We start from the raw sequence: 17,105 nt of genomic DNA on the forward strand, positions 1-17,105 counted from the left end.
TAAAAAAAAAGAGGAAAAGGAGGAAAGAGGGGAAACAATGGTCCCCAGAGCAAGTAAAGCTGTGACATCATTGTATGGGTAAGAGGACTATTATGCCACTGGGCTGTACTACACATCACCAGAGGAATGGATAATCACGGAACAATGGACGCCCTGAATGGGATCCCAAAGGAGAAAAACAAGTCACCAAGGAGAAAGGAGCCCAAAAGATGGCTGCACAAAGCATCCTGGACCATGGAGAGGAAGACTAGCCTCAGACAGGGCTTTATTGTGCTATGTGACGGGAGGGAGTTTGAAGGGATTTCAGTCTGTCTGCCTGCCTGCCACCATTTTGGTTTAAGCTATCCAATGTATTGCTCGCCTAACATAAACCGTCAAATAACAGGAAGAGGTTTTATTTCTAAGACTGCTTGTTAGTTCTGCATGTTTGGGTCGGGAGGGACGGGGGAAGATGGAAACAGCTTTGTGCAACTTTCGGGGCTGTGTGTTTGAAACTTGTAGTGATCGTCTGTGGCAGAGACATGTGAGGAGAGGAGTGTGGATGTTTTGAATAGGGATGATCACAGCGCCTCTTCACAAGTCAAAATGTGATGTTTAATTGCATTATTTATCTCTAGGTGATAATAAATGAGGTCACAGCCTTCAGTTTGAAAATTCCAACAAAGAGCTTCCGCTCCTCACTGGCTGAACCCAGAAAAAATAAATTAGAATCAGAAGTCTTTCAAGTCAGACGCTTTGATACAAAACAAGTAGGTTCGATGAAATAGAATTAGTTAGCGCTCACTGGCTGAGAAAAGCATTACAAGGAAATGGAAACCAACAACACCTCTCATTAATAAGTCACAATGAAGTAATAGAAAAGTACAAGTAGGCATCATCTATTTATGGAATCTATACCAAGTAAGATGCCAGAAAAGGTAGACTGTAGAGGTAGGATGCAGGATTAGTAAGGTAGGCAGAGTTTTGAGGAGGTGACAAAACAGTTCCGAGGAGGAGATGACCACTCTTGGCTAAAAGTCACCCAAATTCCATCGTAATCAACTTAATACACAATCAAGCTAATATACTGTACCTTGGACCATCAGATCAAAGACCAATAAAGGAATAGCCAATCGATGACTACTGAAGGTTACATTACATTATCACACTCACACACTCACATGTCTACAAACACATATGTAAAATGAATGAACTAGTCCCCCCAAGATGGTCCATTTAGAGCGGCGAGCCATTGAATGCTCTAATGATGAGGGACAGAGAGATGACAGCGAGACCACCAGAGTTTTGAAGGATTTTACTTTCTCAGACTCCTCCACGTTACATCTGAGAGACTGTGTGTGTGTGTGTGTGTGTGTGTGTGTGTGTGTGTGTGTGTGTGTGTGTGTGTGTGTGTGTGTGTGTGTGTGTGTGTGTGTGTGTGTGTGTGTGTGTGTGTGTGTGTGTGTGTGTGTGTGTGTGTGTGTGTCTGTTTTTGTATGTGTGTGTGTGTGTGTGTCTGTTTTTGTGTGTGTTAGAGATAATGTATATCCAGCTGCTCACTGACTGGCTTGGATGGAGAGGCGACGTTTCGTTCTGTACACTGGAGGTCTGCCTGCTTCACCTCGGGATTGGGCTGAGAAAGCACGACACTAACCAAGTGGGAGTTCTCTAACTCTGCTGCTTGGCTTCCAAATAAATAATGTACAGCTGTCTTCATCCACCACCACCTCTCCTCCTCCTGTTTCTTCCCTCTCTACTGGAGACACTACTGGAAGATTATGAGGGTATTATCAAGCCTTCTCCTTTCAATCAACAATATCGCTACATTTTGTCCTGAGATAGTTCTTATTTTGTTATAACGTGCATGCAGAATAACTTCAGAATTGAATTGCATTTAATATTTTGATTTGTTCATGATATTGTGATACTGTGGAGCCAAACAAGACATACAAGATCTACAACAGAGAGAAAAATGAAGCAACTCAACTTAGAAGAAAAACAATGTGCGTGGCCATACACTTGATCTCCAGTGTAAATTTGAACCAGTAAACCATTCCTCTCTGTAGAGAGGAGAGAGCCTTCGAAAGCCAGTATCTGTTGTGGGGCAACAGTGCCCCCTCTTGGGTGTTAGAGGAACCGCCTCTCAACAGATTTGTGAACTGTGGGCTGGCTGCTCCCATTAGCTTGGCTTGCCTCAGGCCTGTAGCTATCTATTCCCAACAGGACCCATGTAAGTGGATTTAAATAAATTAATTCATGTTTTACTTGCTTGGGAGAAAAAAATCATTGTATCGTTCGCATGTCAGAGAGACAGAATACTAAACAACAATTGATAAACCTGGTGTTACCATAACAACCAAGGGAACCATTAGGTTAACATTTTCTGATGAAAAGCTGCAGATGCTGTCCATTTTGATGGACATGTACGGCCTGCTGATACTGTACAGATACAGACTCCCATAAGACTAAAAGGAAAACTGGCCCTCGAGGCCGTCGTTAACAAGCTCCCTGCTCTCTGGTTTCAGGTCTACTTCAGTGTCAACAGGGACAAATGCAGAATTAGCATCCATTTGGAAGCCTGGATGGATCCCCTGAGTAATGCTAAGTAAACAGCCCCTCTGTTTTGAGCAGGTAACAAAGGTGTGTGTGTGTGTGTGTGTGTGTGTGTGTGTGTGTGTGTGTGTGTGTGTGTGTGTGTGTGTGTGTGTGTGTGTGTGTGTGTGTGTGTGTGTGTGTGTGTGTGTGTGTGTGTGTGTGTGTGTGTGTGTGTGTGTGTGTTCGACAGTGTCAAGTATTTACCTCAGAATCCTAATTTCTGACCTCGAGCTCCAGCACTGCATCTGGATCCTTCAACGTGGCTTGAGTGGAAGAGTTTTATGATGCAGAGTGGTATTATAAACCAGGAGTTATCTCTGTGTGGTCCCAGGTCGTCACAGCACCAGGTGTGATGACACCAGCCCCAGCCTCCCATGGGGGACAACGCTATGTCCCATATGGCACCCTATTCCCTACTTTTGACCAGGGCCGATAGGTATTGTACTATATAAGTAATTGGGTGCCATTTGGGACACCCCCGAAGACTGCTGTCGCTGAGGTTATCATGACAACATCACAGGCTATGGCTGCTTTGAGTCTCTATTCTATGGTTTTAAAGCGGCAATCAGCAGTTGAAACAATAACAAAGTGTTCCCCTCGCCACTGTTTCACTAAAGAGCTGAGGGATGGAGAAATGTAACCAATCTCAAATTCATAGATAGAGCTATGGACTGACAATCCATGATACCAAAATGATAGTGTTAACAACGTTTTGAGGCTATACATACAGTGTTTGTTTACATTACCTTTGTTTACAAATATTGGAGATAACAAGTTTATATTTTTGGTTCTGATGGGGGTACCACAGTGGAACTAAGCTCATGAGGCATTTTTAAGTTATATTCTTCAAGAATCAATGGGTACATATGCATAATTTAGAAGTCACAAAAATGGATGTAGCAACTGCACATTTTTCCTTTAACCTACACAGATTTGAATCATCCTTTATGTTCAAATTATCAGTAGGATCTGGCAGTTTCCTATGCATGCCAATGTTGATCGGGGATCCAGCTCAACTGGAATGGTTTAATGTCACAAAAAAGTGCAAACGTTGGCTGCTTTCATTGCATAGCCACCAGAAATGTATACCTCACGTATGTAAGTACGCAACCCAAGAATGCAATTAGGTACGCAAAATGCCTGTTCTGCCTTATTGGGTAGCAAAAATACGCAAATGTGTACAGAGACGCAACTCGATGCAACTATGCAGGATTGCCATTTTGCGTAGCTTATTGCATTCATGTGTTTTGTACATTTAGAAGTTGTAATTTAGGCTTTATCTGCATTGCAGGAGCATACTTATTGCACCGCCCTTGCAATTCTTTTTGTAGGAGACTCAGAAAGTCTTTCTCACCTTTTTGGGGGTGAAAATTCTCTGCCAGACCTTCTCCACGACATCTGGGCCGACAGTGGTCCAGGCCCGGCAGAAGGCCTCCGCCTTCTCTGGGGAGAGATGTATGTTCTCAAACTGCTGCTTCAGGGAGGCTGGCTTAACATTATGATAAACAGCCTGCAGAGGGATAGAGAGAGGATCTGCAATTGGACTCAAGGTACTTTTATTCTTGGCCTTAGCTAAATAATAGCCTGGGTACCACACCTTGTGGCAAGGAGTGGAATAATAGCTGAACAGACTGGTACCTTGTCTAGCTCAAAACATGCTAAGATGCAGATTCTGCATCTTATTCCATGCATGATAGTAGTCACTTGACAGTATTGTTCTGCAATTAACCTAAGCTTTACTTCGTTTTACGTGGCCATACCAATACATTGTTGTTTTGCCAATTCTACACGTATTATGCCAATTCTACACATGATACCTCACTTCATATTGCACAATGGAGATACCTACCTTCAGGTAAAGTTTCTGCAGAATTTGTGGTCAATTTAATTGATGAAAGTCAGTTTGGCTGACAGCTGCCGCTTATAAAACACACTTATCCCTATGATGCTTCTCAAAACATACTGTTACCTCTCTTTTGACTTCTTTACATTGTAAAAAACATTATCACTAATAGCGCCATAATAGAGTTGCAGTGTGCATACTTTGGATACTTGTACACAGTTTATACATAATTCTTTGAATTGCTCTGCACATGACAACTAGAAATTCTCCCTCAGCTTCAGACTGGGAAACAGTACAGTCGTGGCCAAAAGTTTTAAGAATGACACAAATATACATTTTTCACAAAGTCTGCTGCCTCAGTTTGTATGATGGCAATTTGCATATACTCCAGAATGTTATGAAGAGTGATCTGATGAATTGCAATTAATTGCAAAGTCCATCTTTGCCATGCAAATGAACTGAACCCCCCCCCCCAAAAAAAAATTCCACTGCATTTCAGCCCTGCCACAAAAGGACCAGCTGACATCATGTCAGTGAAACTCTCGTTAACACAGGTGTGAGTGTTGACGAGGACAAGGCTGGAGATCACTCTGTCATGCTGATTGAGTTCGAATAACAGACTGAAAGCTTCAAAAGGAGGGTGGTGCTTGGAATCATTGTTCTTTCTCTGTCAACCATGGTTACCTGCAAGGAAACACGTGTCGTCATCATTGCTTTGCACAAAAAGGGCTTCACAGGCAAGGATATTGCTGCCAGTAAGATTGCACCTAAATCAACCATTTATCGGACCATCAAGAACTTCAAGGAGAGCGGTTCAATTGTTGTGAAGAAGGCTTCAGGGCGCCCAAGAAAGTCCAGCAAGTGCCAGGACTGTCTCCTAAAGTTTATTCAGCTGCGGGATCAGGGCACCACCAGTACAGAGCTTGCTCAGGAATGGCAGCAGGCAGGTGTGAGTGCATCTGCACACACAGTGAGGCAAAGACTTTTGGAGGATGGCCTGGTGTCAAGAAGGGCAGCAAAGAATCCACTTCTCTCCAGGAAAAACATCAGGGACAGACTGATATTCTGCAAAAGGTACAGAGATAGGACTGCTGAGGACTGGGGTAAAGTCATTTTCTCTGATGAAACCCCTTTCCGATTGTTTGGGGCATCCGGAAAAAAAGCTTGTCTGGAGAAGACAAGGTGAGCGCTACCATCAGTCCTGTGCCATGCCAACAGTAAAGCATCCTGAGACCATTCATGTGTGGGGTTGTTTCTCAGCCAAAGGAGTGGGCTCACTCACCATTTTGCCTAAGAACACAGCCATGAATAAAGAATGGTACCAACACATCCTCCGAGAACAACTTATCCCAACCATCCAGGAACAGTTTGGTGACGAACAATGCCTTTTCCAGCATGATGGAGCACCTTGCCATAAGGCAAAAGTGATAACTAAGTGGCTCGGGAAACAAAACATCAATATTTTGGGTCCATGGCCAGGAAACTCCCCAGACCTTAATCCCATTTGAGAACTTGTGGTCAATCCTCAAGAGGCGGGTGGACAAACAAAAACTGACAATTTCTGACAAACTCCAAGCATTGATTATGCAAGAATGGGCTGCCATCAGTCAGGATGTGGCCCAGAAGTTAATTAACAGCATGCCAGGGCGGATTGCAGAGGTCTTGAAAAAGAAGGATCAAGACTGCAAATATTGACTCTTTTGCGTCATATTCATGTAATTATCAATCAAAGCCTTTGAAACTTATGAAATGCTTGTAATTATACTTCAGTATTCCATAGTAACATCTGACAAAAATATCTAAAGACACTGAAGCAGCAAACTTTGTGGAAATTAATATTTGTGTCATTCTCCAAAATGTTGGCCACGACTGTACACTAAAGGCTGGAGTGGAAAGGTAGGTTAACGGAGCAACAATGAATTAAAGATTCTTTATTCCAGCTACAGTTGAGGCGGACATCGAGGCCCACCTACCTGTTCTAGAATGAAGAACCAGACAGAGGGCCTGCTTGTCCAATGACAGAGCACTCTGCAGTTTCTGTTCTTCCTCCTCACTGAACATGCGCTCTTCCTGAAGGAAACGAGTAACTAGATAATTCTTTAAAAACATGTGCACTGGGCAAATAATGATTAAAGTAAGCTTAGGTAAAATTATTACAAAGCCTGATGTTTGATGGCACTAGAAAAACGGATGATCACTAGAATGCACCATTCTAGACAAGGGCATTTCCATCGAAAGTTCATAGGAACATATCAAATTTGGTGTCAAATGAAAGCTAAAAGTCTATATTTTTGAAAAAGAAAAAAAGTCTTAAAAGGTATCAGAAACAGATCAAAGCACAATCATGTTGACGTAAAGATCCCTGCCAACTAATAACACTTTTGGAGAAATTGTTTACCTTTTGTACATTTAAGAAATATTGCCTTGTGCCTTGTAATTCGTTACCTTAAACCCACATATCTAAGATATTTTCACATTTCTCTCCCTCATGAGGGAGGATAATGCAAGTTCACAGAAGTAATAAGTAATGGTAGACCGACCAATTAGTTACTGATTTTACTGATATCACATTTGTTTATGAATTGTTAAGTGATTAAAACTCGGAATTCCATTACCAACAAATCAGTAACTGCAACGTTCGTTCTCCTCCTCATCTGAAGAGGAGCAAGGATCAGGCCAATATGCAGCGAGGTATGAAGACATAATGATTTATTTAAAGAAAAAAACAAACACGAAGCACACTTGATAAATACAAAACAACAAAACGACGTTAACAGACCTGAACTTGAGAACATAAAACAATGAACGCACGAACAGGAAATAACGAACGAAACGAAACGAAACAGTACCGTGTGGTGCAACAAACACAGACACAGCAACAATCACCCACAAACAAACAGTGTGAACAGCCTACCTAAATATGGTTCTCAATCAGAGGAAACGTAAAACACCTTCCCCTAATTGAGAACCATATCAGGCTAATACATTGAACCCAACATAGAAACACATAACATAGAATGCCCACCCAGCTCACGTCCTGACCATACTAAACAAAGACAAAATAAAGGAAATAAGGCCAGGAACGTGACAGTAACGGAATTCCTGGAACTGAATTGGCTACAATGGGAAATAATAGTCACAAACCACAGTTGGGTCACCTGCTACTGTCCTCCCTTCCCCTGGCATACTGTTATGTTCAGCTCATAACTGTTTTCTTTCTCTTTCTGTTGTCTGGTGGTCAAACCCCTGAACAACCCCTCCCTCTCTACCTCCCTTTCTCACTCTCCAGTTAATGTCACCTCTCCGAGGTCTTACTTACATTACAATTACCCATAAGCCCTCTCTCTTTCTATTTACTGCAACCAGCATTCTCACCCACTGAGCACGGACCCATACCGGACGTCCATGGACGTTGAAATTTGGTCAGTCCTCCCTGACCTTGATGTTAACGTCCTGCAGATGGACCGGACTGGACCAAATCTGAACCTATCATAGATGTACAGTATGTTTCACAAGTTTGGATAGTACAGTACAGTACAATGAGTAGAGCACAGTAGAGTACAGTACAATACAGTAGTGAGTAGAGCACAGTAAAGAAAAGTAGAGTATAGTACAGTAGAGTAGTGTACAGTATATTGTACTACTGTACTGACCTCTACTGCACTGAACTCTACACTGCTGTATTAAACTGCACTGTACTCTACTGTGCTCTGCTGAGCTGTGATGTCCAAACTTGTGAAACATGAGGAGATTCATATCCATAATTATGCATTTCTGTGTAGTACAGATCAGGTACCCATGATGTAATTCCATTACCATACTTCTGTTACAGGGTGTGAATCCAAATCACTTACTGTAATTCAATAACAATTTATTTATTTATTTATTTATTTTTATTTTTTAATTCTTTTTATCCCCTTTTCTCCCCAATTTTCGTGGTATCCAATCGCTAGTAATTACTATCTTGTCTCATCGCTACAACTCCCGTACGGGCTCGGGAGAGACGAAGGTCGAAAGCCATGCGTCCTCCGAAGCACAACCCAACCAAGCCGCACTGCTTCTTAACACAGCGCGCCTCCAACCCGGAAGCCAGCCGCACCAATGTGTCGGAGGAAACACCGTGCACCCGGCCCCCTCGGTTAGCGCGCACTGCGCCTGGCCCGCCACAGGAGTCGCTGGGGCGCGATGAGACAAGGATATCCCTACCGGCCAAACCCTCCCTAACCCGGACGACGCTAGGCCAATTGTGCGTCGCCCCACGGACCTCCCGGTCGCGGCCGGCTGCGACAGAGCCTGGGCGCGAACCCAGAGACTCTGGTGGCGCAGCTAGCACTGCGATGCAGTGCCCTAGACCACTGCGCCACCCGGGATGCCCACCAATTATTATTATTTTTTTTAATTAACTCAAGGTGCCATGTCATAGCTGACACCCCATTCTTACTGCAGACATCTGTGAATCTTAATTAGGAACAGATATTTAACTTCTACTTCATCACAATCCCGGATCCGGGAGCACCCCCATCAGTAAAAAAGCTGACTAGCATAGCCTAGCATAGCGTCACAAGTAAATACTAGCATCTAAATATCATTAAATCACAAGTCCAAGACACCAGATGAAAGATACACATCTTGTGAATCCAGCCATCATTTCTGATTTTTAAAATGTTTTACAGGGAAGACACAATATGTAAATCTATTAGCTAACCACAATAGCAAAAGACACAACTTTGTTTTTCCACCATTTTTTTCCTGCATAGGTAGCTATCACAAATTCGACCAAATAAAGATATAAATAGCCACTAACCAAGAAACAACTTCATCAGATGACAGTCTGATAACATATTTATTGTATAGCATATGTTTTGTTAGAAAAATGTGCATATTTCAGGTATAAATCATAGTTTACCATTGCAGCCACCATCACAACTCTCACCAAAGCAACTAGAATAACTACAGAGACCATCGTGTATTACCTAAATACTCATCATAAAACATTTCTGAAAAATACACAGCGTACAGCAAATGAAAGACAAAGATCTTGTGAATCCAGCCAATATTTCAGATTTTTTAAGTGTTTTACAGCGAAAACACAATATAGCATTATATTAGCTTACTACAATAGCCAACCACACAACAGCATTGATTCAAGCCAACAATAGCGATAACGAATAAACCAGCAAAAGATATTAATTTTTTCACTAACCTTCTCAAACTTCTTCAGATGACAGTCCTATAACATCATATTACACAATACATATAGAGTTTGTTCGAAAATGTGCATATTTAGCGGCACAAATCGTGGTTATACAATGAGAAAAGTAGCCAAGCTGCCAACAATATGTCGGGAGAAATCTTGGGAGAGGCACCTAATCTAATCAGTAACTAATCCTAAACTTGACAAAAAAATACAGGTTGGACAGCAAATGAAAGATACATTAGTTCTTAATGCAATCGCTGTGTTAGATTTTTAAAATTAACGTTACTACGACATACAGCGTGCGTTAAAGCGAGACCGCACCGAAATTAATGGCGGAATATGAGTTTTACATTTTTCAACAGAACAACGAATTAACATCATAAATAGTTCTTACTTTTTGATGAGCTCCCATCAGAATCTTGGGCAAGTTGTCCTTTGTCCAAAATAATCGTTGCTCGGTTGTAGATTGTCGCCTTCAACTTTGGAATTAGCAGTAAACATTAGCCATGTGGCCCAGTCGTGCCCAACTCACCAGAACGCAGCACAAATAAATACCCGAAAATCGCAATATACTGATATAAACTGATACAACTCGGTTTAAAATAACAACATTATGATGTCTTTAACACCTATATCGAATAAAATCAGAGCCGGATATATCTAAGGGCTATAACGGGAGCTTTCTAGAACGCCATCCTGAGGTCTGTCTTGCGTCATGGCGAAAGAAGGAAAGAGAGGACCCCACGTTGCCAGCCCATTTATAAGGCCTCAGATCTGCCTAGCAACTCCATTCCAATTCTCACTATTTGCTGACATCCAGGGGAAGGCGTATGCAGTGCATCTCAACCAATAGAAGACATGCAAATTAATAAACTGACCTCAGAACAGCCAGCAGATTTCAGATTTCTCACTTCCTCATAGGAAAATTGCTCCAACTCGAGTTCTGTTTTACTCACAGATATAATTCAAACGGTTTTAGAAACTAGAGAGTGTTTTCTATCCAATAGTAATAATAATATGCATATTGTACGAGCAAGAATTGAGTACGAGGCAGTTTAATTTGGGAACGAAATCTTTACAAAGTGCAAACAGCACCCCCTATTGAGAAAAGGTTTTAATAGAGTGTTTGGGAAAAGTGGTCGCATAAAAACCTTTGTTACTGTAATTACATTACCAAAGTTTGCATCTGCACAGTTCTTCCACTAAATTAGTTTTAGTCAATGGTTTTTGCTTGGCATTCATTTTAAAGTGAAAGAAACTGAGTCAAAGTGTAATTCCGTTACCGTAGAATTGCCCACAACCCATATGAGGCTTATCATGCATGATGCAGTTTGTCTAGCCTGGGTGCGAGTCTAAAGCCGTTTACTACATAGGTGGTTTGAGGAGTTAGCGAGGTAACTTTGGTCAACTCTGAGTTCAACTCGGGCTAACCGGCACCACGAAAGTGGCTCACCTTTTAGCGAGGTACATTTCTATGTCAATGAAGGGATTGATGTTTCAGCATTGTCTCAATGAAGAGTTTGGCGTTCGACATGCACCCGCAGTTACAAGACTCCTAGCCCATACAAGTACTTGGGAGTATGGCTAGACGGTACACTGTCCTTCCATCAGCACATATCAAAGCTGCAGGTTAAATCTAGACTTGGTTTCCTCTATTGTAATCGCTCCTCTTTCACCCCAGCTGCCAAACCAGCCAGGAAGCATAGGAACTGAGAAGTGGTCTGTGGTCACCACCTGCAGAACCACTCCTTTATTGGGGGTGTCTTGCTAATTGCCTATAATTTCCACCTTTTGTCTATTCCATTTGCACAACAGCATGTGACATTTATTGTCAATCAGTGTTGCTTCCTAAGTGGACAGTTTGATTTCACAGAAGTGTGATTGACTTGGAGTTACATTGTGTTGTTTAAGTGTTCCCTTTATTTTTTTGAGCAGTGTATATATATATATATATATATATATACAGTTAAAGTCAGAAGTTTTTCAACCACTCCACACATTTCTTGTTAAACTATAGTTTTGGCAAGACGGTTAGGACATCTACTTTGTGCATGACACAAGTAATTTTTCCAACAATTGTTTACAGACAGATTATTTCACTTATAATTCACTGCATCACAATTCCAGTGGGTCAGAAGTTAACATACACTAAGTTGAGTGTGCCTTTAAACAGCTTGAAAATTCCAGAAAATTATGTCATGGCTTTAGAAGCTTCTGGTAGACTAATTGACGTCATTTGAGTCAATTGGAGGTGTACCTGTGGATGTATTTCAAGGCCTACCTTCAAACTCAGTGCCTCTTTGCTTGACATCATGGGAAAACCTAAAGAAATCAGCTAAGACCTCAGAATAAAAATTGTAGACCTCCACAAGTCTGGTTCATCCTTGGGAGAAATTTCCAAACGCCTGAAGGTACCACGTTCATCTGTACAAACAATAGTACGCAAGTACCATGGGACCACGCAGCCGTCATACTGCTGAGGAAGCAGACGCGTTCTGTCTCTTAGAGATGAACGTACTTTGGTGCAAAAAGTGCACATCAATTCTAGAACAATAGCAAAGGACCTTGTGAAGATGCTGGAGGAAACAGGTACAAAAATATCTATATCCACAGTAAAATTTGTCCTATATCGACATAACCTGAAAGGCCGCTCAGCAAAGAAGAAACCACTGCTCCTAAACCGCCATAAAAAAGCCATACTACAGTTTGCAACTGCACATGGGGACAAAGATCGAACTTTTTGGAGAAATGTCCTCTTGTCTGATGAAACAAACAGTTTGGCCATAATGACCATCGTTATGTTGGGAGGAAAAAGGGGGAGGCTTGCAAGCTGAAGAACACCATCACAACCGTGAAGCACAGGGGTGGAAGCATCATGTTGTGGGGTGCTTTGCTGCAGGAGGGACTGGTGCAATTCAAAAAATAGATGGCGTCATGTGGAAGGAAAATGATGTGGATATATTGAAGCAACTTCTCAAGACAGTCAGGAAGTTAAAGCTTGGTCGCAAATGGCTCTTCCAAATGGACAATGACCCCAAGCATACTTACAAAGTTGTGGCAAAATGGCTTAAGGACAACAAAGTCAAGGTGTTGGAGTGGCCATCACAAAGCCCTGACCTCAATCCTATAGAACATTTGTGGGCAGAACTGAAAAAGCATGTGCGAGTAAGGAGGCCTACAAACATGACTCAGTTACACCAGCTCTGTCAGGAGGAATGGGCCAAAATTCACCCAACTTATTGTGGGAAGCTTGTGGAAGGCTACCCGAAGCATTAGACCCAAGTTAAACAACTGAAAGGCAATGCTACCAAATACTAATTGAGTGTATGTAAACTTCTGACCCACTCTATTTCACATTCTTAAAATAAAGTTGTGATCCTAACTGACCTAAAACAGGGAATTTCTAAGAGGATTAAATGTCAAGAATTGTGAAACTGAGTGTAAATGTATTTTGCTAAGGTGTATGTAAATTTCCGACTTCAACTGTAGCTTGATAGCCAATGAGCTGGGCTTTACGAGAGTATCCGGAAACCCTGTATCTGTCGCACAATGTAGCTGCTAACCTTGTGCGACAGCAAGCCTTTTCCTTTTGGACAAAAATTATAAGAATATGGAGAATTATGTTATGAAAACTGGGTGTTTTGCAAATGTAGAACACTGGAAAAGCTAAATTAAAGTCCAAGTATACAGATTTGACGATATTCTTGCAGAAAAATGTAATATGAATGTAAATGTCTCTATCACAATTTGCCCAAATGTACCTGGGTGACTTCACACTAAATGTCATGTAGTCTGCTCACACATCAAGTTATCCGTCTGAAACTTTGCACATACACTGCTGCCATCTCGTGGACACCATCGGAATTACAACCAGACTGATGGCTAGATGTGGGAACTTTCGGCTGCATTTCAAAGATGATGGTAGAAAAAAAAAGTTGTGTTTTTCTTCCACCAGATCTATTGTGTTATATTCTCCTACATTTCCACAAACGTCAAAGTGTTTCCTTTCAAATGGTACCAAGAATATGCATATCCTTGCTTCAGGGCCTGAGCTACAGGCAGTTAGATTTGGGTATGTCATTTTAGGCGAAAATATCCCTATTAATGCTTTTAGCTGTGCCATGTGTGCCTCTCCCTCCTTCTTCACTGCTATTAGCTGTGCCATGTGTTTCTCTCCCTCCTCCTCCACTGCATTTACCTGTGCCATGTGTTTCTCTCCCTCCTTCACTGCATTTACCTGTGCCATGTGTTCCTCTCACCTCATTCCGGAATGCAGCCAGCTGTCTCAGACAGGCGTCCATCTCTACCTTCAGCCCTCTGGGTCTTGTTGGGGGGGGCTGTTGTTGTGCTTGGCTGTTTTGTGGGGTCTGTTCTGTCTGGATTGTGTGGTCTAGCTCTCTGAGCTCCACCATGTCGCTCCAGCTCTGTGAATTGATCCCTCTCAATGATGGAGACAACTATCCTCATCTGCAGGACAGTTTGAAGAGGTGATCAGACTCGCTCAGGATGGGGGTCATCACAGAGAGCGCTTTTCCTGCTGTGCTCGCTCTCTGATCCCGTATAAGTCCAGCTGGAACTGCTTGAGGATGCCCTGCACCATTACTGTCCCAGACTTGTACACATTGACAGGAGATTGTTTCAATTTCCTTAATGTCTAGTAGTCTGACTTTCCACCCTGGGCCAATACCCTCTCTCTTGACACAGTGCTCCTCTAGCACTGTGCCATGCCAGGGGATGGTTTGTGTGGAAAATTAAGTTGTTTACGTTCTCCTCTTTGTAGCCGTCAGTAAATAGTGTCTCTGGATTGTCCTTAAGCGTATTTTTGTACTTATTCCCGTGCAGTATTTTTAATATCCAAGTGGTACTGTACTGTGATGACATCTGCACAGGGTTAAGCCATAGCGCAGGAGGGCTTCAAAGGCCTCTGCATTTGGGTGGGGGAGGCTGTGAAACACTCCTGCCATTGTTAGGCTCAAGAGTTTTCATATCTCACTTCAGTGCCAATTTAAGTTGCAGCCAGGACTGTTCTGTCCTAGCAACTTGGTAGCCTTATTTACTAGGCTTTACATTAACAAAATTACCTAGAGATTGTCTTTTACTTTTTCAGTAGTAAGTAGGTTCAGACTGAACATTACTCACTCAGTTGTGTGTTGGATGTTATTTCCAGGTTTCCTCTGTGGTTCTTCTGCAGGTTTTGGTTTGTTAGAATTTTTTGTTGTTGATAGTCCTTGGTAGTCAGAATCCATTCAGGTAATTTTGTCCAAAATCAAGGTTTTCGGTATGGAATTTTGATGTAGAGGGTATAAGTCCTGTATAAGTCCTTGTGGGAAAAAATCCAAGTTTATCTACATTATTCCAACTATAATTATATTTTTTTGCAAAAGAACTCAGGAACCCATGACCTCTCTCTCTCTCAGCAACATCCTGCCTCACTTCCTGAAAGTCATCATGGCACAGTGAAATATAGTGTTATAAAGAGAAATGCCATGGCAGCCACGGTGCAAATGAGAAATTGCCCAATATCCTGCAACCAATACATTTTCACACATGACATCGTTTTCAAAGTAGCCCCATTTATTAGGAAAACCAGACATGGCACCCTGCTGACCATTGTGTATTGCTGCATTCGCGACCACCATATTGCACGCTTCATTGAATCACTTTATTACGCAACAAATACGAAATCAACTGAATAGGACATTGTCATCTATGGTTTTATTACTTGTTTTCATAGAACCGGCTATGAAAGAAAGTACATTTTTACTAATTGTGCTGCGCAAAAGCAGAGAAAAGCAGTCACGTGCCATTATCAGCTGAGCTGTCACACCTGATGGCCAAACTGCACCTAATAAGTGTAAACCACAGTACATTGTGAATCAATTATTAATTGCATTGCAAAAAGTTTGAATCATAGGATATTTACTGTCCATAAGATGCAAGCTACTTGGATCAACAGCGGTCCAACTTGCTCTTCTTTCAGAAAACCTATCAGGCACTATTACACAATTGTATAGTATGAAACCAGGTTCACTGCAAACACATAGGCATTAAATGATTCAATACTTTATTGAGTTGCAAAAAGGAGAAGAAAAAAAATTACATTCACTGATTAAAAATCAAGAGAAAATAATTTGATAAGACAAGATCATTTAAAATGTTGTATACAGACAAGACAAAGAAATACAATTCCATCATATTGTATATAAGAATATTCTGTTCAGTTTGTTTTACAAACTACTAAGGTATGATTTTCCAATACTGTAGCAGCCAATACATAATGGAACACCTCCAGTGAGGGTAGAGGAATGTAATAAATAAATACTTAATTTTCTCAAACAAGCCACATCAATGACAGTCATTTAAAACAAGGAAACAAAGGATGATTTAACGCCAAAGGAATTCACACAGTACCTTCATAATCTTTGTTGATATTCATTTTGATTTTGGTAAACAAATTGCATCGTAAACATTGGTCAACTTCTGCACAGTGGGTCATGCCGCTATTTGAAGGAAGGTAAGTTTGGCACTTTTATGCTGATGTCTCCAATGTTGATGTTTCTGGGCATTTCGGGAAGGTTCATGTTCTTTACGGCAGATACGGCACGAGCAGGTGCACCTGCAATACCAGCCTACACACAAAACACAGAGTTAAGAGTCACCAGAAACGCTTACAAACATATTGCACGTTACAACTTTCACACCACCAGACCTACTCACAATGGACAGGGACACACAACTCCACAGTACTTAATATAAAAGCACTATACGGACAACAGACAAAATGCAAAGCATCAACTATTAACAGACGTGTGCAAATGTACATTCAAATGCCTTGCTTCATATGCACATGCATTATTTAGTTCATTTATGATTTACATCACAACCAGAGCCAATTATGAATCAACTGTGAGAACATAGTGCTACATTCATAGATCTTGAAATATTCAATAGTATTGACTTTTAAAAAGACGGAGGTAGCATTGCTTGAAAAGTGAACCCACCAAATTCTTGAGGACTGATAAGGATACAAATGCAAGGAGAATTGGGTAAAGAAGAAAAAGATTGAATTTGAGATGAGAAGGAAATGAAGCTATAGATATGTATAGAATCTTTATTGAAATCCCGAAAACCAAATTTGAACATGACTATAGTGAAATATCGTATTTATTTATGCGTCTTAGGAAAGAGGAACGAACAAGAGCAATATCAGATGGCCTAAAGGAAATTATCACATTGCACTAAGATTTATTTTGCTACATATTTATATATACTGTATTTATGTGAAATGTTCTCAGATTAAAATTGTTCTCTGTGAAATACAATTCAGTATAGTTTCGTAGTCCTTTTTCTGTCCATTCCTAAAGTAATATAAACAAACTGTTTCACTGAAAGTGGATTTAAAAAATGTGGGAACATTTTCAAGGATATACAGTGCATTCGGAAAGTATTCAGACGCCTTCCCCTTTTCCACATTTTGTTACATTACAGCCT

General features: G+C 41.3%; 2 protein-coding genes across 2 annotated transcripts in view; both read right to left on the reverse strand.

Moving 5' to 3' along the window:
- Nucleotides 1-1,510: 1,510 nt before the first annotated feature.
- LOC120063512 (COMM domain-containing protein 10-like) lies at nt 1,511-14,026 on the reverse strand. The gene is made up of 5 exons (XM_039013885.1): nt 13,874-14,026; nt 6,391-6,487; nt 4,213-4,232; nt 3,929-4,084; nt 1,511-1,612 (listed from the first exon to the last, which is right to left on the reverse strand). The coding sequence occupies exons 1-5, from the start codon at nt 14,024-14,026 to the stop codon at nt 1,511-1,513; spliced, it is 528 nt and encodes a 175-aa protein (XP_038869813.1).
- A 1,196-nt stretch (nt 14,027-15,222) lies between these two features.
- The window catches only part of LOC120063030 (AP-3 complex subunit sigma-1), a 30,566-nt gene continuing 28,683 nt past the window's right edge, over nt 15,223-17,105 (reverse strand). The window contains exon 6 of the mRNA XM_039013141.1: nt 15,223-16,243. Within this exon, the coding sequence (XP_038869069.1) occupies nt 16,115-16,243 (129 nt within the window). The 3' untranslated portion in view covers nt 15,223-16,114. The remainder of the gene's footprint in view (nt 16,244-17,105) is intronic.

Source organism: Salvelinus namaycush, chromosome 18, assembly GCF_016432855.1.
Source record: "Salvelinus namaycush isolate Seneca chromosome 18, SaNama_1.0, whole genome shotgun sequence".
Taxonomy (NCBI): domain Eukaryota; kingdom Metazoa; phylum Chordata; class Actinopteri; order Salmoniformes; family Salmonidae; genus Salvelinus; species Salvelinus namaycush.

Coding starts and splice junctions, on each gene's coding strand:
- LOC120063512 (XM_039013885.1), bottom strand. CDS start 14,026: ATGGTGGAGCTCAGAGAGCTAGACCACACAATCCAGACAGAACAGACC. Junction 6,488..13,873: donor TGGCTGCATTCCGGAATGAG/GTGAGAGGAACA, acceptor CGTTTCCTTCAG/GAAGAGCGCATGTTCAGTGA. Junction 1,613..3,928: donor GAATTTTCACCCCCAAAAAG/GTGAGAAAGACT, acceptor GTGCTTTCTCAG/CCCAATCCCGAGGTGAAGCA.